The 22539-nt window shown below is 37.5% G+C and overlaps 2 protein-coding genes across 3 annotated transcripts; one reads left to right on the forward strand and one right to left on the reverse strand.

The window, feature by feature from the left end:
- Positions 1-2868: 2868 nt before the first annotated feature.
- LOC137588560 (pleckstrin homology domain-containing family S member 1-like) lies at positions 2869-11962 on the forward strand. Of its 2 annotated transcripts, XM_068305703.1 has the most exons (17): positions 2869-2998; positions 3523-3555; positions 3788-3885; positions 3977-4095; positions 4169-4303; positions 4625-4700; positions 4836-4865; positions 5276-5338; positions 5600-5668; positions 5797-5892; positions 6045-6079; positions 6231-6287; positions 6391-6495; positions 7605-7727; positions 9088-9183; positions 10212-10347; positions 10604-11962. In XM_068305703.1, exons 2-17 carry the CDS (start codon positions 3531-3533, stop codon positions 10679-10681), a joined length of 1341 nt encoding a protein of 446 aa, XP_068161804.1. In that variant the 5' UTR covers positions 2869-2998; positions 3523-3530; the 3' UTR covers positions 10682-11962. The 2 variants fall into 2 exon arrangements, with proteins under 2 accessions (XP_068161804.1, XP_068161805.1); XM_068305704.1 differs by lacking the exon at positions 6391-6495.
- Positions 11963-12871: 909 nt separating this feature from the next.
- Positions 12872-22138, reverse strand: dclre1a (DNA cross-link repair 1A (PSO2 homolog, S. cerevisiae)). The gene is made up of 9 exons (XM_068305711.1): positions 21710-22138; positions 19952-21310; positions 19721-19854; positions 18266-18384; positions 17382-17525; positions 17133-17278; positions 16000-16154; positions 14631-14772; positions 12872-13348 (listed from the first exon to the last, which is right to left on the reverse strand). Exons 1-9 carry the CDS (start codon positions 22101-22103, stop codon positions 13182-13184), a joined length of 2760 nt encoding a protein of 919 aa, XP_068161812.1. The 5' UTR covers positions 22104-22138; the 3' UTR covers positions 12872-13181.
- Positions 22139-22539: the final 401 nt, after the last annotated feature.

Genomic DNA, 22539 nt, shown 5'->3' on the forward strand with positions numbered 1-22539 from the left:
ATAATTTATGGTGTAATGAGTTGTGTTGTTTTCCTTATGTGTTAACAGACTATAATTATAGTTTTTTTATTGACACATCTGCTTATGGATACTCAAGTAGGTGAGTCCCAACTTCCTGTGGATCTTCCCACTCACCCCCACCCACAATTCAGAGTCCCAGATATTCTAATTTCATGAAACAAAGTTTGACACAATATCATGACCTAACATTTCTTTGGTTAACATGCAGTTATGATTCATCATTATGATCTCATGAACAAGGAAATCTTTCCGATCAACATAGCATCAACATTTCGGTGAATGACAAAACTGGCTCCGGGTTGTTAACTCTTCATTAAACAAACACATGGCTTGAATTCTTCTAAGTTCCCGTACTTTCAGTTTTCTAGCTGCCAACTAAAAAATGTTTGATATGTTGGTATGTAACTGCCTCTGATCCATTTTGTTTTTTGCGCTGCATGCACTTAAAGTGCAGAACCTCACACACCAGGTTCTTTACTTTGTACCCTGTGATGTTCTGCAAGTTGTTATAAAACCTTTTTTTTTCAATATTCTGTGAAAGATGTCACAAAAATGCATAATCACTGATCTTGATGCTATGGAGAGAATATATTATTGTCTTGTGGTTTTGTCTGAGCACCAGCATTGGACGGATCCTGAGTCAGTCCCTAAGAGAGGTGACAGAAGTTCATCCCCAGAAACAAAAAATCATTACAACTGAGAAGTTATAAGGTGCAAAGACTTAATATTTATGCCTTAAACCACACTAAACTTTATTAATTTTTTTTTGTTTTATTAGGTAAAGTCCTTGATTGATTTCAGATGCATAGCACTGCATGTAGGCTATTCTCATATGAAATGATTAAGGCTTCTCCAAAATGAGTTATAACATAAAGGAATAAACAAAAAGAAAATGAGTTCCATCTGACAAAAAAAAAGTTTTTTTTTTCTATCAAAAGCTGCAGGAACCACAAAAATGCAAAGAACTGGTCAGATAGGAGAGCTCTCCAAATGTACATTTCAGGAATTTTTAACTCATTTAACCTTGAGATAAACAAGCTATGGTGAGACAGAGACGACTTTCACGCTTTGCCTTGTCCACTAAAATAAAGAAAAATGATTTACGTAACAGTGAAACAAGGACAAATGTATTTCATTCGAAATTCCAATCGTGGTTCTCGAAATGATCATCCGTGAATCATTTTAGGCAGACAACGGCACTAATGTAACTACGATTCCTGTTTTTGTATGAAATATACCGAAATCCAGACTGTTACTTCGAAAAGGCTAATTTTGTTGGGTCATTAGTGTCACTGTCTAGTCTTCTAAAGATGATCTCAAAAAAGTATGAGTTCTTACACCATCTGCAACCTGCTTGGATGTTTATTTTTTACACTTTAAACAAGTAGCTCAGTCAGTAGTCGGGTCGGCAGTAGCTCAGTCCACTAGGTCTAACTCTCGGGACCAGAACGTGGCCAGTTCAAGACCCATGTCAAACAAAGAAGAACTCTCAGAGTGTGAGGTGCCTGTGTGTGTGTGTGTGTGTGTGTGTGCGTGCGCGGGCGTGCGTGTGTGTGTGTGTGTTTGAGAGAGATGATTACTAACAAGACTGTAAAAATATTTTTCCCTGTGGGAAACTAATAAAGGGATCTCTAAACATTACAGCTATCACCTTGATGAGCCTGTTAAAAAGGACTTGTAGTGGAGAAAGGGAAGAACAGGCTCCTTATAATACACGTCCTGGTGCTCTTGGAAGCATGTGCCTTTCCTCATTAAGGAGAGGAAGGTCTCCTCCTCTTCGAAGAGGAGACCAAGGTTTCACAAAAGAAGGGCAAACAGATGGGTAAAATGACATATTTTAAGGAGTTATTCCCTCTCAACAAGGAGGCCAGAAGAAGATCTATATTTATAGTGACCTGTCACCGACCTTGATTTATGAGTGTGAGTTTGACCTACAAACCTAAGTTGTTTGAGACATCGATTGTACTTTGACTGCTCCTGAAATTTCACACACAATTCTTTTAAACAATTGCAGGCAAATAAGGGTCAGTGTCAGTTGTATTTTCACCCAGCCACAGTGCAATTCATCTGAGTTATTGCCTGTTTAAAATGCTTACCATGACCCATATGAACTTCCACATGTATGTCAGAAATGCCCTACAAGCAGGAAGATGCCAAATGCATCGAAGGTGACCGACTCACCCAATCCAACTATTCCCTCCTCCACCTCGGTTTCCTAACATACTTTTTGGCAAAAGACATGAATAAAGTGGACCACAACAGCAGAGCTGTAGCCAACCATGCGAGTACTGCATCAGGTGTAATTGCTCAGACCAATTCTAAGATCATACCAGAGTGAGACACTTGATTATACAAATTAGTATAATCGCTTAGCACTGCTAAATCAAACTTTTACTAGCTAAATTTATGTCACACCTGTTTATCCATTTAATCATTTAAACAATATGTATGCATATCTTAAGTACTTGTTCTTTTTTTAATTAACTATCTATGCTGATAAAAGCTGTGGCCTTCATTTCTGCGATAATGTCCTCAAACACCACCAGATCGGTTGCAATGAAACTCTGTTGACTGTTGAGACCATAATTTTGAAACTGTAAGATTCTTAAAATGTATAAACTTATAAAAACTTGTAATTCAGGCACTAATCCATCTCCAGCAGTACTCCATGGTCAGTTGTAGTCATTACTTCCTAAATTGACAAATGCGGATATAATTAATCTACATGTTAGATCTTTTACAACATGTTTCTTAAGGAGGGCTGAGTGGAATTTTGTAGCTGAACGATACAGCAGGTACACCTTAAAACTCAAACCAGGCAGTAAAGGTAATTCAAAGCAAGGAACCAGAAACTCCAGTTCCCAGTAAAACACTCTGTCACCATATGCCATACCCAGAAAGAGACCAAGTTTCCTCGTCCAAGAATATGTAACAAAGAACCTGAGGGGAAAAATATCTTTTAACAGCTGGTACTACGGTAAGGATATTTTTTTGGAGTTCTACTTCTTGGAGTTGTACTGTTGCTTTTATACATTATGTTGTTATTTAATGAGACAAAATTTAATTAATGACACTGGTCAGTATAGATTTGAATGTTTTAAAAAAGCAGGTGGACAGCGGTATGGTATAAAAAGAATATCAGATGTGTTTCACACGTTGAGTCTATACATCCATCCACTTTTATAATCGTCTTCTCTACAGCCTCTTATCCGCCTTGTGGGTCAGAGGTACACACTGAATCACTGTATGTAAATATGTTTTCACTGTGTGCAGATATGATCTTTACAGGTCCAAAATCTAACAATGACTATCAACATAAAATACAAATCACTATTGTCACAAATGAGGCTTCTGTTAGGAAATACAGCTCTATTTCAAACTCAAATTTTCCACAGAGAGTGTTTTCTTTTTCAATCCTGCATATTTTCTTTAAATGGATAACTATCTTCTTCTTGATATTTCTATCCTATAGACTGATTCCTCTTTTTATTTCTGCTTTAGGAGTCAAAATGCAGAGGAGCATGAGGAACCCAGGTTGTGTACCACATGTTGAATTCTGATTTATGATTTGATAAGCCTTTTATGGTGGTATTGTGTTGCTGCTTAGAGAATTGTTTATTTTATTATAATTTCCATGTTAAGACACTGCTTTTAATATAATTTTCTATTTTTTTTCTTACAATATATGCATGAAGATAAAGGTGTAAACTTACCTAAACAAAAGTAAAAATTCATTTAAATTTTACTTATTTTACTTATCCCTTAGGTCTCAATACAGTGTTCTACAATCCATCCAGCAGTAGAAAAGAAGTATATTCTGGGTATTTTGTCAAGTCTCCTCCCTTAAAGAAGTTTAGAACAGAGGTGAGAAAGTTAAGCCAATGAGTGCAGTGGATTTCCAGCTTTATTTAAAAAAGATTTCATATTTTCACATTTGATCAAATTTCTCCTGCAGAGATCATGGAAGAAACGATATTTTGTCTTGTACAAAATCAGCGAACAGGAGCATCAACTGCATTATTTCAAGAGTAAAGAGGAAATGGATCGGATATATAAGAAGATAGAGTTATCAGAGTATGTCTTGAAAGCAGTAAAAACCTAAATGTTGGTGGCTTAAACACAGGAGTCATTTTTCTTTCTCTGTCAGCATCAAATTGTTATATACAGGTCCGGAGAAACACGAGAAATGGCAGTGGATCCAGAGGACCTTCAAATGCACACCTACCTGTGTGTTATATATTAAAACTAAGGGCAGGGACTTCTTCCTTCTTGGCCAGAAGAGGTCAGTCAGATGGTTTTCACAGGGATATTTAAGAATTTCAGACAAATGTATCACTTTATTTTGAAAATGAGTGTTATGTACCAGGATTAAATAAAAATAGCAGCTGGATTGGCCAGTTCTTCTCTGAGGGCCCCCACCAATACTTTCACAATGCATGATGGAACACTAAGTGCCACTTTTTTATGCCAACTGCTATTTTGGGAATCCAAATAATCAATAAAAATCACCTGAAAATGTCTACTTTTTTTATAATTGGATTTGGAATTGACAAATTTTTGGAAGATTATTTTTAAGTATTTCATATTACCCTCTTGCTTTTAGAGAGGAAGTGGATGACCTGTTCACTAAGCTCTTCAATGCCATGAAAAAACGCCCTCACAAAGTAATGAATCCAGAGGTACGTTTAAATTTTAGTTTTTAATCGTATTTTAAAGAGGTCAATATTTCTTGAGCTGTTTTTTTAAAAGCAAATGTTTATCTGTTGTGACAAAATTTTGACAATAATTTTGACAATCTCTTTATTCTGCAACAGGACATTTGGAATGGTGGTGTAGCACTTGAGGTAAATATCAAGTCTCTTTCCCATCCATTAGCCTTAGACCACCATTGAGGAAAAAGTTCAACACTTTGGGAAATGAATCAGCTGTCATTCTGACAAACAACTGGATGAAATATTAGTTCTCCATCAATGCACAATTGTATCTATATTTTGCAAGATATTGAACTACCGGTAGTTCTTTGATTCTTTCTTATTAATATTTTTTGCAATATCTTCCAATTGAAAGAGTTGCTTTTACCTTATTTCACTCCAGATTCTATAATTAATATTACTATACATCCTCCTGTCAAAATCTACTTCTGTACTAACAATATTTTAACCAAGTAATCATCATTCAGCTGCATTACTTGTAACAATCCTTATTAATCAACTGTAACATTTTTCTTCTTTTTTTCTAAATTCTGTTTAACCAGACAAAATCAAAATCCCTTGCAGTGAAAAAGAGTTCCACCCTGGAAGCTGAAAAGGTTGATCCTGTAAGTGTTGCATGGATTACGCTAACCTTCCTAAATATGATATTAGCTCAGATCATGTAAAAATTTGTAAGGTTACTCGATGTAAAAATTCAAAATATAAGTGAGCATGCCCTTCATCTGATCAAGATACATGCATAATTCCAACTAAATGTTTTCATTAAAAAAAACCCTCTTCCTTTAAAATTATAAAATAAATAATAATACAACCAAAAATAATTTGTGAACAGAGATGGTTCAATGGGCTTTTGTTTTCTTTTTCAGCAAGACTTAAAATTGCGGTCCCACTCTGATCCATACCCGAATGGCGTGGATAATTCCAACAAAAAAATGGTGTGCCATCTTTACTGGTCATTGTGCAATTAGTTAACACAAATATAATTCAAACAATTAGTCTTTAAAGATGCTACTTTGGGTGATTGGAATTTGACTTAAACTATCACTTTGTGATTGACCAACAGGTTGAAGATCACAACAAAAGACGAGCATCAGTGCCTCAACCTGCAATTTACGACTATCCAGCACCATTCTACAAAAAACCGGTGCAGGAACAAAGGGTACAATTGTTTTATTTTCAGTTTATTTCATTCCATGTTATTGAAGGTAATTCATAATTCACAATTTGTCAATCTGAACCATACCTTTGAACTGAGATGAGATTTGTAACTTTTTTATATATTTTTTTTTCTCTTTAAATAACGTAACGTAGGCTGAGAATAATCGTCGCAAAAGCCTGGATTCTTTGTAAGTGTTAAGTATCATTTTAGTTACAACATACTGATCTACTTACTTAGAGTCATAATTTGCACAAAAGTAATTTTAATCCTCACCCCTATAAATGCTACTTACAAAATGTATTATTATTTGCGTATTGATAATTTTGAGTCTCTTTTAGATACGAATCAATGAGGGATATAGCAGATTATAGCAGAGAAGATCAGGATACAGGAGAGTAAGTTTGATTTACAAATTTTTTTTGATAATGTTTAATAATAATTATAATTAATCAGATATGCCTATACTTGAAACAATTTCATTGCATCAAATGCTTTTAGGGAATACGTCGTCTTGGCGGGTAGCTTGGTGGATTCTGTCAATGAGGCCTTTTACAAGGCGAAGGCACAGATATCTATATATGAAGAGGCAGACTCCAAAGACAGGTAGCTCCCAGATAGACTACAGAGTTTTTTTCTTCTTATAGTCCATGTACGTATTGACTTTTAGCATTGTTTTACATGTCAGTGACCTCTTTTTTGCTGTGTAACATGTTTTGCCAGTGTCCTAGATTCCAAATAACTCACTCATCAGGTAGCCGCAGCTTCATTGGTTCAGACAAGTAGACTGCTAACAAAGGGGTGGGCATTTATTTTTGTAGCACACAACTGTTGACACTTCAGGAGTTGTCAAGAATCTATGAAAACCAGTGCCTTAGAGCCTGTTTGGCAAACTTAGGCATCTGGCAGGATGAAACTTTTCTTACAAAGAAGTTCAATTGTGAGAAAATGGCATCGACCTGGAATTGCTTGCAGCAATCACTTACGTCTGAATTCTAACTGACTGAAAGTGAAATAATGGTTTTGCTAAAATAAATTTTTAAAAAGATGATACTAAAGTCTAAAAGGTCACTATCAACTTTAGGTAATGAGGCTTTAATGCCTCCCACTGTCCAACCCAGAATCTCTCCATAAACTTCTATATTTGTCTCTTTACTTTTTGTTGTACAAAATGTGTTAAAATACAAAAACCCATTGATATTTGAGCCTCCGTGAGCAATGTGAATTTTCTTCCCGATTTCTTCAGCAGCCATCTGCTGCGCTGCCTCGGATGAAGAGCATCTTTTCGGCATATGGGTCAAAAACTCGTCTGAAGTGTCACTTAATTAGAATTCCTCTTGAGCCTCTGCAGTGATTTGCAAATTATTTGCTTCCCCCATCCTGCTCTTCTGAACTATTTTTTAAAAATCTCGACATATGGTTCTGTTTCTGTATTACTAAAAAAAGTTTCCATCTAATCGAGTGCCAAAATCTGTTGTTACACAATCTGCCTATATGCCACTCCACACACAGTGTGCACAATTTTGAATGGCGCCTTCCCTAGGTTTGTTTGTGTTGTTAAGATAAAGGGGTGGCTTTAACACCGGAAAGCATGTGAGCATTATTCTCTTTTATTCTACCATCTCTCCAAGCTGTCTTTTGCTTGAAGCATAAGTGACTGGCGGTTGCGAGACCTGATGTCATGAGTGCTCATGCTGTTGCTTTGCTCCGGACAGAGAGGAAACAAGCCCAACTTCAGAATTGAGCAGCAGCTCCAGTGAAAACATCGCCACCTCTCCTGTAGAAATGTCTGACACTCCAACCGTTCGCACACTGGATAAACAAAGTTCTACTGAAAGGTGAGAGAAAAACACCCTGATCTGTTACAGTAAAATAGCAATGCACTAAGGTAAACACGCCAAAAATAGATCATTTATCAGAAATACCGTGACTGTCATTCAACAGTTGCTCTGGTTTTAAAAATAGAAATGAATGGAAGCAAAGAAACAGCATTGTAATGGTGACAAGGAACAAATTAAAAGAGATTGATCAGTGCCTTCAGACAGTAATAAGCTGGAAAGGAATGCTGGGACCAACACAGACAAGTGGCTAGACTGGTTGGGGTGGTAATGCAAACAATCACTCCGTGGCGTGATAGTGATAGAATGAACAGTATCTGGCAACCGTGTACAGTTGATTAATCTGGAGTGTTATGAAGTGACGGTTCTCTCTCTCTCTCTCTCCATTTATATATATACTGTATATATATATATATATATATATATATATATATATATATATATATATATATATATATATATATATACTGTACATATATATATATATACTGTATATATATATACTGTATATACACTCATTCCACTTAAGTGGAGGAACACATTTCTCTTTCACTGTGTTTGTGACATGCTCAGTTAAAAAGGTTATCACAGGATTTAAAGGGCATTTGGGTAACGTGCTTTTATTTACCATACATTTAATGTCAGTTCCTATGGAAAGCAAATCAGAATTACCAGATGGTCAGAAAATGGAATCTCTTTTCATTTTTACAAGCTATTAAGAGTTATTACATCCCGCTTCAAAGCAGTGATGTATTGTGATTGTCAGTGTTCGTGTGTTCGTCTGTTCGTCCATCTGTCCATTAGTTAGTCCACCAAATATATTTGCAACCGTTGCAGATAGAAAGATGAAAAAAAAAAGCACATTACTCGGGCGGCAAAGGGGATGAAAATGAGCTGACAACCTTGACCTTGAGAAAACTAGTTCAAGGTAAAAACTTTTATACACTCAGGTACCAGATAAGATAGAAAGACGAGGGAGGCCAGTGTGAGTGAGACCGTAGATCAGAGCTAGTGCTTTGATCTATGAAAAGCAGTAGCTTTGATCTTTGACCTATACAAGTACTGTAGGTCAAGGTAAAATCAAAGCACTAGCTTTGATCAATGCAAGTCGGTCAGGGTAAAATTTTGTTGCAGTCTGTGACTGCATTGGTTCTTGTTAATATTTTGATAGCTTTGCATATCAAGTGTTAAGGTTTAGATGTATACCTCCAGAGTATATCAGATTACAACACCAGTAAAAAGGCTTTGTGTGTGTGTGTGTGTGTGTGTGTGTGTGTGTGTGTGTGTGTGTGTGTGTGTGTGTGTGTGTGTGTGTGTGTGTGTGTGTGTGTGTGTGTGTGTGTCTTTTTCTTCTTTCAAGCCTTGACAATATCACCCCAGAGGAGAGAGATATTGAGGTCAAGACAGCCAATTTGAAAAAGCACCTGTCCATAACAGAAATGGAAGGGAAACCATGGTAAGATTGTCTATGAATCCGCGCCATTCGTTTCTTAATAGCCTTATTTTTGGATCATATCATTAAGTCAGGATATTGAAATATTTTTAGATGCAAAGACAGAAAAAAATGCTTCTGTAAAAATTTGTGGTCTGAGTCCACTGATGCTGCTGAAAAAAAATGGCATAGATGTTTTTGCCACATTCTCAACCGTCAGGTTCATTTCAGGTCGGCATTCATGCTCTGATAGTCAATTCCCACAATTCCACACATCCCTGTTACTCTTTGAGAGGTGTCAGACTGACAGCTGTGCAGCTGAATCTGTCTGTTAATTTGTGGTACAGCATTATTCTACATTTTTTTATTTGTTTTCTTGTGCCACATTACATCTCCAGTATATTACCTATGACTAGATATTTATTGTTTGAACACAACAACTTGGCCACAGCACTTGTAGTCCTCTGTAGTAATTGCACAGGGCGTAATCAGGGACAATAGAAGGGAAGGTTACAAATATGTAATGTAAGAATGTAGACCTGAAATCGTGACCTCAGTTAAATTATCTGCACAAATACGAGGGAAGCTATATGAATAAGGGAGCAATACAGCTGAAATGTCGTATGAGGGCAAGTTTAAAGACCTAAGTCATATCTGTCATGAACTTAAAAGAAACATTTTCTGCCAAAATTGGCAAACACATAAATGCATTGGTTTAAATCTTCCTAAAATATTCAAATTTTAAAGTCAATGTCAGGACCAAGTTTAAGAATACAGTATTTATTCCCACACATGCACCCTGTATTTAAGTTAATCACATATAGCGCATTTTCTGCCAAAATTGGCAAACACATACATTCATTGGTTTAAATCTTCCTAAAATATTCAAATTTTAAAGTCAATGTCGGGACAGTTACAGTGGCCAACAGGTGGTGAGAGGTGTTTTTTTAAATAAGAAAATGGTGGAATAATTATCATTTTAGCATTGCATTCAAAAAAATGTTATTTAAGAAATAATTATTTTTGAAAAAATGTGTGTTTGTGCACTGCAGTGTGTCTGGGTGGACAGGCCAACCTCAGTCAGTGTGTCTGTTTCACAAAGGAGATCAGATTTTGGCGATCAATGACTTGCATGTTGGCAGTTTGGATGAGTTCAACATGTCCCTCAGCAGGTCTCTGAAGAATGAGGTATGTTCACTCTGAGTGTCAGGGACACTGCTGTGTGATCCATGTACGCACTAATAAGAAGAACAATATATATGACACTTGTCAAAAAGAAGAGCAAAGCAAAACAAAATCAGATCAACGTGTTCTCAAAATTTTGAGGCTTTTTTGTTGTGGAAGATCACAAAAATGTTAAACTGAAACCCACACATACACACAAAAGTATTTGGACAGATCAAGGAACTGATAAAAACAGCCCTGGATGAATCTATCTTTTCAGGTGAAGGTAACGATTCTACGTCTACATGGATGTGTGCCGCTGCATTTGCCAAACTGTCCCTGCAGTGACGGAAAATGACTAAAGGTCTGACTGCAGACACCCGCCATATGTGTGTGATCAGATATTACATTATATTACATTGCATGTATATTGAATCAACCACTGCATATAAATGAACCTGAAGGATGTGGGAAATTCTTTTTATTATTCCTGTACTACAACTTTAAGAATATTTATTCCCACACATGCACCCTGTATTTAAGTTAATCACATATATACTGCATTTTTGTTCCTAAAACTTTTTTGTATGAACAATAACTTGCACTTTTAACTGTTCTTGGCTCAGAAGAAAACACAACTCAAATATTTTACTGAAATGTTTCCTCATGTTGCCTGTTGATAAAAATTGTGATTGTCATTGTTATAATTGTGACTGTAATACTAAAGGGTTACTGTACATAGAATTTCTATTAATCAACTCTTTTTTTGCACAAAACTGAAGGAATTATCAAGATGTTTAAAAACTGTCAATACACTGTACATAAGAGATCTTCAGCTGCAGCCCTGGAGCAACTCCAACCTGTGATTTCACTTACATTGAAAATAATTTTCACGATTGGTTTGAGTCTTGCTGCTGCAATTCAAGCTAGAACTATATTGCGTGCATGCCAACAAAGAAATGTTTCCGGTTTGCAGCACCTATAGCATAACGACACTTCTCCGGGAGTCACACCCATCTGATCATGACTCCTTCAGACCACAAAAGAAGACTCTGTTGTCTGTCAACATGTCTTTGTTACATTTGTGGTGATCTTTTAGTACACATCATCTTAGTTCGCTAAAATATAGATTTTGATTTTTCTTGAGAATACTTTGGCAGTTATTAGGAGGGGCGGAGCAATTAAAAATAGGGAATAGACCAGTATTTCATGTCATCCATGCCTCAGGGAGAGTCTAAATTCACGATGTTGAGGTGTAGCACCTCAGGCTATTCTCCACCTATTTCTGATTTTAAGCATGGCTGACCAAAGACACCAGACAAAGATCTTATTGGCATGCATGTAGTGTTGCATTCAAGATATCTTTTAGTCCAGTCCACTGACCACTGTTTGCAGATGGCAAGGTCTTTTATGCTCTGTGATTTTTTCCCCTTCCCCATCACATCGTTTTGTTTTACTTGCACTTTTAAACATAGTTCTGACATATATTATTCAACTTTCTTCAACTGTGATACTCAAACTGTATTGTATTACATAATGATCTTTAATAAATGCATCCTTAGCAAGGGTGGAGCATATGCGATATATGTATACTGGGTCACTGAATTGATTTTTAAGTTGTAAAAGGATTCTGAATAAATTTTACACCATTAAAAAAAATCATATGTATACTGTTTCTTGCATGAAAGAATGTAAAAACAGAACAAATGAACAGTTAGTCTTTAGGATTTTTATTAAAACATTTTAAAAATTAATTTTTTAAATTAAACTTTTCCAGAAAAACATGAAATTGTGAGGCAACCGACTTAGCTGGTAAAAGTACCATCCACTCGCAGAGGTTTATACTACTTTAGGATTTTCTGATTGTCTTTTGGTAATATGACATGTTGATAGTTATTCGTAAACTAGACATTTAAAATGGCTGAGTGGAAACTTCTTGCTTTGGGCTTAGAAATACACTGCTTTATTGCGTCAGTCACCGAGTCAGAGATAAAGTCAGGAGAGGCAACAGGTGAAACAAACAGCCTTTAGTTGCATAACAGCAATTTCACACAATGTTTTTTTGTTTTAATCAACAGGACTGCTAGGACTAATACACTTGTTACAACCGATGGAAAATTACCAGACAGAATTCTTCTGAAAAAAATGAAACTCTGCTGTTAAGTGTCTAATTATGCAAGAGTTTAGGCCGAAAACAACATTTATAATCAATTAATAAAAGTAGATCTTACATCCAGGATAAATTGTGGGTACTTTCAAACCGTTGGTTGTCAAACAGGTTTGTGTATCAGTTGTCTCCACTGAGTCAGAGATGAACTAGTGAAAGATCAGGCTGCATATTCTTAAAGACAAAGTCTTTTTGTTTATATGCACAATGCATTCCTTTAAGAAATTTGAGCTAAAGTATTACTGAAAAAACCCAGTTTGTAAATTTTTAAAGAAATAATGTAGGCCTTCTTACAGCACCGAATAATAATGACACAAATAATTATTAACACTGCAAAAAAAGAAATTATTAGAAATTATTTTATTATAAGTAAGTTATGTTTTCAGGATATTTATTAAAATAACACAGATCATGAAGAAAATGTGCAATTCCAAAGCAGCATCTGCTATGACAAAAACGGAAGAAGCAACAGGGGGCAGTAGAGAGTTCCATTTAAAAACCGCTGAATGGGTCAAATGTTATGACGGTACAGGTATCACCCTGGATCATGGTTACACAACACTGTCAGTCAATGAAGCAAGCAATCTATATGCGGTGTTAATATATACTTCTTAGACAGGTTTTGAAGCATTAAGAATGAATTGATATTATTATGACCATTGAGCAGCATCACATGTTATTGACAATTCAGTTACCGTTTAGCTTTGGCTTCCATTAGCCACTCACTAAAGACCTCCTCCATGGCCTTCCTGCTGGCCCAGCTGCCGTTGTTGACGGTAGGAATGATCTTCAGAGGCTGCAGCCACTGGACAAAGCGTTTCATCTCCAGAAAGCTGCTGTGCTCACTATATGGGATTCCTGTCAGGAAAATAGAACAACAGGGTTGTCATGATTGCGACTTAGAAGCCTGGAGACATGTTTTGTTTACAATATTGTCTAAATATCTGCTTTGCAGTCTATAAAGGATAGAAAGAAAACTGACACATTTCAAATACAACAAGAAACAATGCAGTCACACACTGCAACATCCCGCGACACCCCTGAATTCAAAATTTTACCCTGCCCTACTTGCATAGGTCAAAGATCAAAGCCAGTGATCTGACCTACTGTCATTGATCAAAGCAGTAGCTTTGATTTATTGTCTCACTCACACTGGCCTCCTCCCTTATCTTTCCATCTTATCCAGTCCCTGGGTGTACAAAAGTTCAAATTTAACCTTGACCCGGTTTTCTCAAGGTCATGGTCATCTCATTTTCATTCCCTTTGCTTTTTGTTTCATCTTTATCAGCAACGGTTGAGAAGATATGTGGTGTACTAACTAGCGGACGGACGGATGAACACACAAACACTGACAATTACAATACATCACTGCTTTGAAGCGGGATGTCATCATAACTTTCAGTTGGCCAAATAGCTTTGATATTTCGTTGTAATTTTTACAGACCAAATACCAAGAATTTTGTGGAAGGCTGCTCCATCCCCCCTGAAGCTGTGTCCACTTAAGTATACAGTCAATCCTACATGCATCAAACAACATTGGAATGGTACGGGCATATGGCTAGGAAGGACAAAAGAGAGAAAGCACAAATCAGCCTATGCCCCACTGGCAGGCAAACTGCTGAGGAAGAAAAAATTATACGCAGGCCTGCCTTGGAAAAGCCTCTGCTGGTAATTATGGGTTATAGGCCAGATGGCTGATGCTGTTGATGGATTTATTATGAACGAGGGAAAGAGGAGGAAATTACAAATGAAGCCTTGAGGTTATGCACTTCTGCCAACCAGTCAACTGCAGTTTAGATCCATGTTTGTCCACTCGTGTAAGATGTGGCAAGGGCCTTCAAGGTCAACACAAAAAAGGTCTATGTTGTATAAGTTATCACTACAATATACTTTATTAACACTTATGATTTATGTGCATCATTTTTGGCCAAAGCTTTCAGTGTGATGTATAGCCATAAATGAAAGAATGAATTCTCTGATTTTAAAGGGGGAAGCAGTAGGATGAATAGAATGAGGTGATGTTCATGTTCTTCCTTGGACCTTTCCCTACTTCTCATATAATTCTATCATAAAAAATCATACATATCAATCCTGCTAACAGACAAACCAATGCCTCCTTGTTGAAGGTTATAATGTTTACCAAAAATGTAAATGTTGCCACTGATCTGAGGCTGAATATCCTGCACCGATTCCACTTGTCGGCTGAATGTCCATCCTGTGGGTTTGAACGCCACCAGCCGATCATACTGGCCTGAAAAGCGAGCCAGGTGATCCTGCAGTTTCTGGAGACAAGAAGAAGGTGACAGGGAGTGAGGATTTCATATTCAAATGCATATTACTGAGCATAAAGATCTCTTCTAATGTTCAATGTTTCTGCAACTTTACTGGGAATATTATTTAACATTTACCATGTAACACAGGCTTTAACTTACACATTATCCAGATACTGATATGCAGTCTCTAAACCCATGGGTCTCATTAGTTCCATTTTCCGAGTAGCAAATCTTACAAAACATGTTTTCAATGTTAATTTGAAGATGTTCCAATAGATTATTTAGTGAATGCAGACTTATATTATGGTTTTCTACAGTTTTATCCCTGCATTAATTTCGAGGTGACCACCTAGAAGCTCCTCTTGATAACAAATTGCTCAAAGCCTTGGTACTGGAGGACAAACATAAACCGAAACTTCACCAGCCCATCCCCACAACCTGCTCTCCATGCTTAATGTTGCATGAAGCATACCACCTCTGGTACTTATCTGTGGTTCCACAGATGGCAAATTTAAATGTGTTCTTCACTTTAGAAAGAGGATGTGCTCGGTCAACACCATTAGCATTTTCTAATTATGATTTTGATTCCTGCCCTCGGTGCTTGCATATGAATCAATGGTACGCAGAATGAAAAATACATTTGTACAACAAAATGAGGAGACCACTCTTGGAAAAGTTAAAGTTCCCTTTCATCGTAGTAAATAGCAAATAATTACATGGAATTGTCAAACTCATCCAAAGACTTTAGTCTACTGTCATAACGTGCATGGACTCTTAAAACATTCCTCTAAAAGACTTTACTCCTGAGGGTCTGCTGTAAAGTTCATTCATCATTCATTCTTCTTGAAGACGACACGATCGTAATTGTCTCGTCTTCAGCCTCTCGTCTGTATCCGAGTCAAGGATAACGCTGGAGCCTATCCCAAATAACTGAGTGAGAGGCGGGGTACACCCTGGAGAAGCTGCTAGTTCATCGCAGGGACAGAGGAAGACAGACACCCGCTCACGCTCACACTCATGCCTACGGATAATTTATAGTGACCAAATCACCCAAGATGCACGTTTTGAGGTGGCAGGAAACCAGAGAACCCTGACAGGACCAATAAAGGTGGAAACAAACCAACTACCTTGTTACTGTGAGGCAACAGCACTACCCACTGTATCACCATGCTGCCCATAAAATAAGTTTATTATGAAATTTATATTACAAAAGGAAAATGAGGCTTCTCCACCTACTTTGAAATTGAGATGCATCATGGGAAGCACGTGAACCTGGGCTGCTTTCCATTCAGTGGTTATACATTTTCTGACTTGTTCGGACTCAAGGCAGCACATGGTGTTAAATTTGTCTCTTGAGAGGCACACTTTAGACCGCAGGATCTCTGCTAGGGCTGCAAAAAGAAGTAGAGCAAATGTTGACAAATAAACCAGTACAAGGTGGCAGTTCGACGTTTCAGGTAGTCACTGTTCCCTGCCACAAATACTTAAATGTTACTATGGGATTCACGCGGACAGAACATGATGCTCCATTCTTAAATAAAAATAATTTTTTATCATGTTTTCTACTTTAAAGAGAGCATGTTTAAGAACATAAAGGAACACAAAAACTCTTGTGGTATAATGAGAACAAAGATGTCGGATACAGTCAGTCACATCTGCTTCATTTTTCTGTACCTCTGTAAATTTATGCTGCACTTATCCAAACAACTGACTGTTGCATAATACCAAAGTGGAACAGACCATTATTCACACATCGGGGAACTGTGTGGCATCCAATTATGACAACACATATTGAGTGCTACCATTATGTTCACCGCTCCCGGTTCAGTACACAACATAATTTAACATGACCTTCATGGGGAAGCAAAGACTGGGCACTGAAGTGTAGAATCTTATTAGTAGACTTTGAATCACATTTGTCCCCAATCATTTACATTGATTAATAGGGGTCCAAATTAAATGACCATAATGATAGCATGATCAAAATACCAGAGTTGACAAAATACTGATTGTCCTTGTTGATTATATATTCCCCTTCAGGTGAAGAATGAAATTTCTGGCCACAAAATAGCTAGACCGAACAAAAACACTCATATCATCAATAAAAACTGGAGGATCTATCTAAAATATTTTATGAGAAGTGCGTCACCCATGACTACAAAACCCCTACGTATCCACTGATCTAAATTACCGCACCGTGATCCAAAAAATACCCCTCTAATTTTTGTTGCCTTGATCTATCTCTCGTTGGCGAAGGTAATAATTTATTGTAAATCAAGCTAGCGTTGCCCTTTCATGACAAAACTGATGTCACATGGACCATCATGGTCACACAGATGTGGAAAGTATTGTGTCTATTCAACACTCACCCAGAAAGACCTTTTCTTTTCCCACAGAATAGGATCCACACACCACAAGTGTACGTGGGTTGAGCGTCACAAATTCAAATGCTGTGCTGGCTGCAAAGTTGATGACCGCCTGCTGTTTGGGGAACGTGTACTCGGGGCTGCAGTAGCTAAACAGATAAGATAGCTAACATGAAAACTAATATTTGAGCCAATATGGTTGACAATAGTTAACTGTGGTGACTATTGGTAGAAGAGATGGGGGCTACTGACGTTGTGTCAAGGTAGAGCGTCTGCACCTTGCAGCTGCGTAACTCTGGGTAGGTTTCCATGGAGGGATCAGCTCTGAAATCTCCAGTATGGAGAACAGTCTGTCCGTTCGGCAAGAAGAACAGCAGCATGGCAGCTCCAGGACAACTACGACAAAAGATAACCAGGAGGTAGAACCGATTATATGATGGAACCACCCATTATATGATGAACTGGGACCTTCTAATCACTGGCTGTCAAAGGTAGTGTGGTCAGTAAGCAAACACGTCAGGACTGCCTAACGGATCATTTCAGCATCTATGCAGCAATCTGCACCAGTGCAATAGTCACATAACGACGTGCAATGTCTCGTAAGCCTGAGGCAAAAAAAAGCAAACATGTCACAGCTACTTAGCTGCTTGGCACAGAAGGAAGCCTCATCTTTTCCAATTTCCATGACTGATGCAAAGGTCTATCTGATATACCACTGAATAACTCTGGTTCAACAGAGTTATTTTCATTCTTTCACTTACTTTTACTTACTGGCTTACTTACACGCTACAGAAAGTTAAATAATGATAATTTCTTTTCTAATATTTAGTAATATTGATATATTAATTCAGATTATTCAGTAGCAACTGGATAAATGACGGTGTTATCAGGCTTTAATTAAAAAGATGGATTAAACTCAGGAAGAGACGGCTTCCCACTTTTACGTGAATATTTTTAAAAGTATGAATGATCTAGTTACAGTACTTAGATTCGACCAGTATGATTTTAGAGGCCATTCAATATGTCTAGGTATACAGTACTTTTTTAAATGTCTGTCTTGAATAGAAACTGCTAAAAACCACATCTTCCATAGCTGAGCACTGTTCAGTGGTTGACATCAATGTCATGTGACTCACTGGTTGGCATCCAGGAGGATGACTGTGATCCCCTCCACAGTGACCTGAGTGTTCATGGGAAGGATGTGGATGTACTGCTCTGCCACCTTTAGTTTGCTCCTCACCAGGTTCCCTGTAATCTGACCAGGACAAACAGCCGTCAGTAAATACACTCAAAGATGCAGTTCTTAAAACTAAATGTAGTTTTACATTTGAACATTTAAAATAAAGTTTAAAATACAGTATATAGGTGATGAGTAGGAGTACATGAAAATTATAAGTCCAAACTCCTCAAAATAAATGAAAAATCGTGTTTCAAATAATCATTTTTACATCACGCAAATAAGTAAATCCAACAAGAGCCACTTGTGCAATAGTATGCTTTTTAAAAAAAGAAGAGCCAACTAAATCTTGGATTAAAAAATAATCCAATTTTTCTGGGTTGTGACCCATCTAATGTCCAATTAGAATGACCCACCACATAATCAAAATCTCAGTGGAGTCCCAATCAGTCCTTGAAAGTCTGTTTTTAGTTGTAATCCTGAGAGTGAACACTCATCTATGATAAATCATGACCCATTTCACAGGAACACAAGCACTTGTCAGTCTCTTTCATTTATGTATTTTAATCTCAATAAAGTACTTTATGAGGTATGTTCTTTATTATCCCAGAGAGAGAAAAAAAAGTAACTGTATAACGGATTAAAAATTTTAATTAAAATTCTGCAGTTATATAACCTAATTTATTCAATTACTTGTTTATCTCACTCAGAGAAAGTGTCACATTTACACAGTGGTGTTTAAGTATGAAGACTGTCAGAAACCCCCCAAAGGTCTTCCATTTCAATCAACTTCAAGAGCAGCAGGTAAAAATTGGTATTCATGGCTGCCAAGTGCAAGCTTAATTCCTCATTATAGTGCAGTCAATGCAGCACACTGAGATAACAAGTGGATCAGACGTTTACTCTATGAATCCTGTGGAGGAGAGGAGTCAAGAAGCCTTTTAATAGGGCGCAAATAAATTGTATATCAGAAAAGGAGAAGAGAAAAGGTTTGTGGCACTTTCAAAGGATTTATTTCTAGTTGAGTAATGAAAGACCAACGGACCTTTTGAGGGAAGAATACCTTTTATTTCATATAGAAAACTGCAGACTTATTTAAACCGGCACCATGTTCCTCTCTTATCCTGAATGAATTTGAAATATGTCAAGTTTGTGTGGAATACAACTTCAAGGGCAGGCGATAACCATCATGCGTAACGGTTTAATGTAAAAAAAATAAATAAAAATAATAATAATAATGATATAGTCTGCTGCAGATCAATCCAAAGAATATAATATTCATAGAATTCATCTTCAGTGGTCTAGCAAAACAGCTTAGAAGTGCATATCAGAGTCACACTGCATTGGCACCACCTCAATGAATTAAATCATGGCAAAATTCTGTGTATATTACCAATGTTTAAACTTTACTTACTTTGTTACAGTAGATCGGAAATGTGGAATTCTTGGTCAACCCTCCATAGTGGTCGGAGTGGAAATGCGTCAGGAAGTAGGCGGTGATCCCCGCAATATCACCATACTGAAAGGCATCGATGGCAAACTTCGTACCTGAGCGATGTAATATCCATAATTAGTATTGTAAAGAATCTAAGTTACAAAACACAAATAAGTATCCTTCAAATTAAACTTCAACTGTTTACCCAACCTGGAATCTTCTTGTAGAAAGGACAACGTGGCAACTCTACTGTTCCATCAGCATTCACTCTGTTCCACCTCCTTCTTCCACTCCATGCTTTGCTCCTTCCTTTCACCGCATCTGATACATCACTGTTATCCACAGTGCCCTGAGAGGTTCCTGCAGTTGCATTAGCATTACTTTGCCTCTCCTTCTTTGTTTGTCTTAACCCTCTTGAGTTTTTTCTTAATGTTGTTGTGACGTTGAGTTGACTTGTTCCACTCTCAGCCTCTTTCTCCTTCTCCTTCAGGGGTCTGAGGCCAAAAAACACACCAATGTCCATCTGCTTCAGACAGGATACAGTCCTGCTCTGGTCCCTCTGAGGTGACATGGTTAGAGATATTTTGGCTGTGGAGGCTTGTGATGAAGGTATCTGAAGAGATGTAGTGTTATATAGCTCTGATTCAATACTACAGTCATTCAAGGTCAGTCCCTCTGAGCTTTGAAGAGTTTCTCTCAGGCGCTCTAAAACCTTACTTTGTGGTGACTGAATGCTGCTTTTAGATGGACCGATGGTGCAGACAGATCTGTTGAGAGTTCCTTCATCACATGTTGTGTCAGCTCTGCCTTTAACAACTGCTGAGGCAGACAGCTGATTAGTGGGCGGCACTGAGGCAAGTGAATCCAGCTGGGTGCTTAAGGAATCACGCTCATTTACCTGCACATTACTGGTTTCTAAATTATCTATAAATTGAGTAAAGAGGTCATCTTCACTTGAGAAACCATCACTTAACAGTAACACAGAACTTTCAACCTCATCTTTAGGTGTATTATTAACAAAAAGAGCTTTTTTACAATTTCTATTTGTAACACTGGTTTCTGCAGGGAGCTCAGAAAGAGGAGAATAGGATATTGAATCATCGCTTTGAGAAGAAGATTCATTTTCAAGCATATCTGCACAAGCTTGTTCTCTGCTCTGTGCCTTGACAGGAGTGGATGAAAGATCATTTCTACTTTCCTGGGAAGCACCGGAAGACGTTTTGCTTTTCCTAGCAAAAGACCATCCTTTCTTTTTCTTAAAATCCTCTGGACCAGGAGAACGCAGTAGCAAAAGGCCGTTTGTACATTTAGACAGTGATGTACCATTTTGATCATCGTGGGGGGAGGCACTATAACTGGATAAGGCAGGAGGATTGTCCTGCGAGGTGTCTAAATTATTATTAAGACCTTGGAAACAACTGGGGTCTGTCGTCCCACTGGGTCCAGCCTGCTGGGACAGACTGAAGGGGGCGGTGTGACTGTTGGCTCGAGCTTCGGCCAGGTGTGTGTGGTTGAATTTCTTGTAATGGTTTGGGAGAGTGGATGAGCACCAGAGGCCATCTGGACATTCTGTGTGAACAAATACAGTTAAATGTAGGATTAATGGAGCACAGTACAAAATCATCATTCTCAATAAAAAATCTATGAAACACTTTGGACACTATTGATGTTTTCTTTAATGAGGAAACATGCTAAAGAAAATATTGTTTATTTTATCGTGAGTTTTCTTGAACATAGTTGTTTTAAATAATGGGAAGTCCACAATTCAGTGTGATTAAGCCAAAGTATAATTTATTTATAACTATATTATTCTCAGTCCTCACAAGATGCTCTCTGCAATTGTACCAGCTTTGGATGTAAGACGAATCAGTAGATACATATGATGCACTGAGCAGGTTATTTAAGTCTTTGGTATCAAGTGTGTCAGTCATTTGTTCCATTAGTATAAGAATAATCATGTGTTTGTACCTGTACATGTGTCCCTGGGGGTGTCAAGACACTCTGCAACATGCCATCTTTGAGTCTGCACCAACAAAATGGAAAAAGGCATCTGGCATATGGGACAAAACTTTCCAGATGGTGCCTCAGCATCAGTGTCTGTTTTCCTTTGGCCATGTGAACCGGATGACTCTGACGGCAGAGGAGAACCGGCTTCCTCTACAGAAGCCTCGCCTTCGCTTGTCTTCGCTTTGTTGTGAAGTGAATTGACTGGAGCTCGACTTTTTTTCTTGCAGGTTTTTTCTAAGATACATCTCCTTTTTGACACAGTTGTAGATGCAGCTGGCGACCGGTGTCGCTTTTTTTTTTTCTCCAGAGATTTATACTCCCAAATGTCATTTTCAGAATCGTCCTTCTGTGACATTTGGAGGAAGAAAAAAAAAAAAAAAGTCTAGCGTCCCAAATGTCGCCCAGCGACCACCGCAAAACCTTGGTTATTACACAAGATCTGATGTTTGATAACACCCATTGATCGTCGGAAGTAATACATATCACAGTGAAAAATCAACCACTGCCAAAATAGGTACTAATAATTAATATGTAGAATATACCATTTAACATAGTCTTTTCTAGAGGTACTTTACAGTGGGATTTGCAGAGACATGTTATCGGTTACCGCCACAGTCCTCCGATGAATACAGTAAACACAAGGAACGAGAGCAACCGCACTTTCCATACGGTTTGAAGTTTTCACTTGAAATTTTAAAATGGTGTTGTCGAAATAATTTATCAGAATGTGTAATGTGTTCTTCAATAAATTGCTTGAAAGCGAGTTAAAATACACGTTAGTTTTTAACAGA

This window comes from Antennarius striatus, chromosome 21 (genome assembly GCF_040054535.1).
Source record: "Antennarius striatus isolate MH-2024 chromosome 21, ASM4005453v1, whole genome shotgun sequence".
Taxonomy (NCBI): domain Eukaryota; kingdom Metazoa; phylum Chordata; class Actinopteri; order Lophiiformes; family Antennariidae; genus Antennarius; species Antennarius striatus.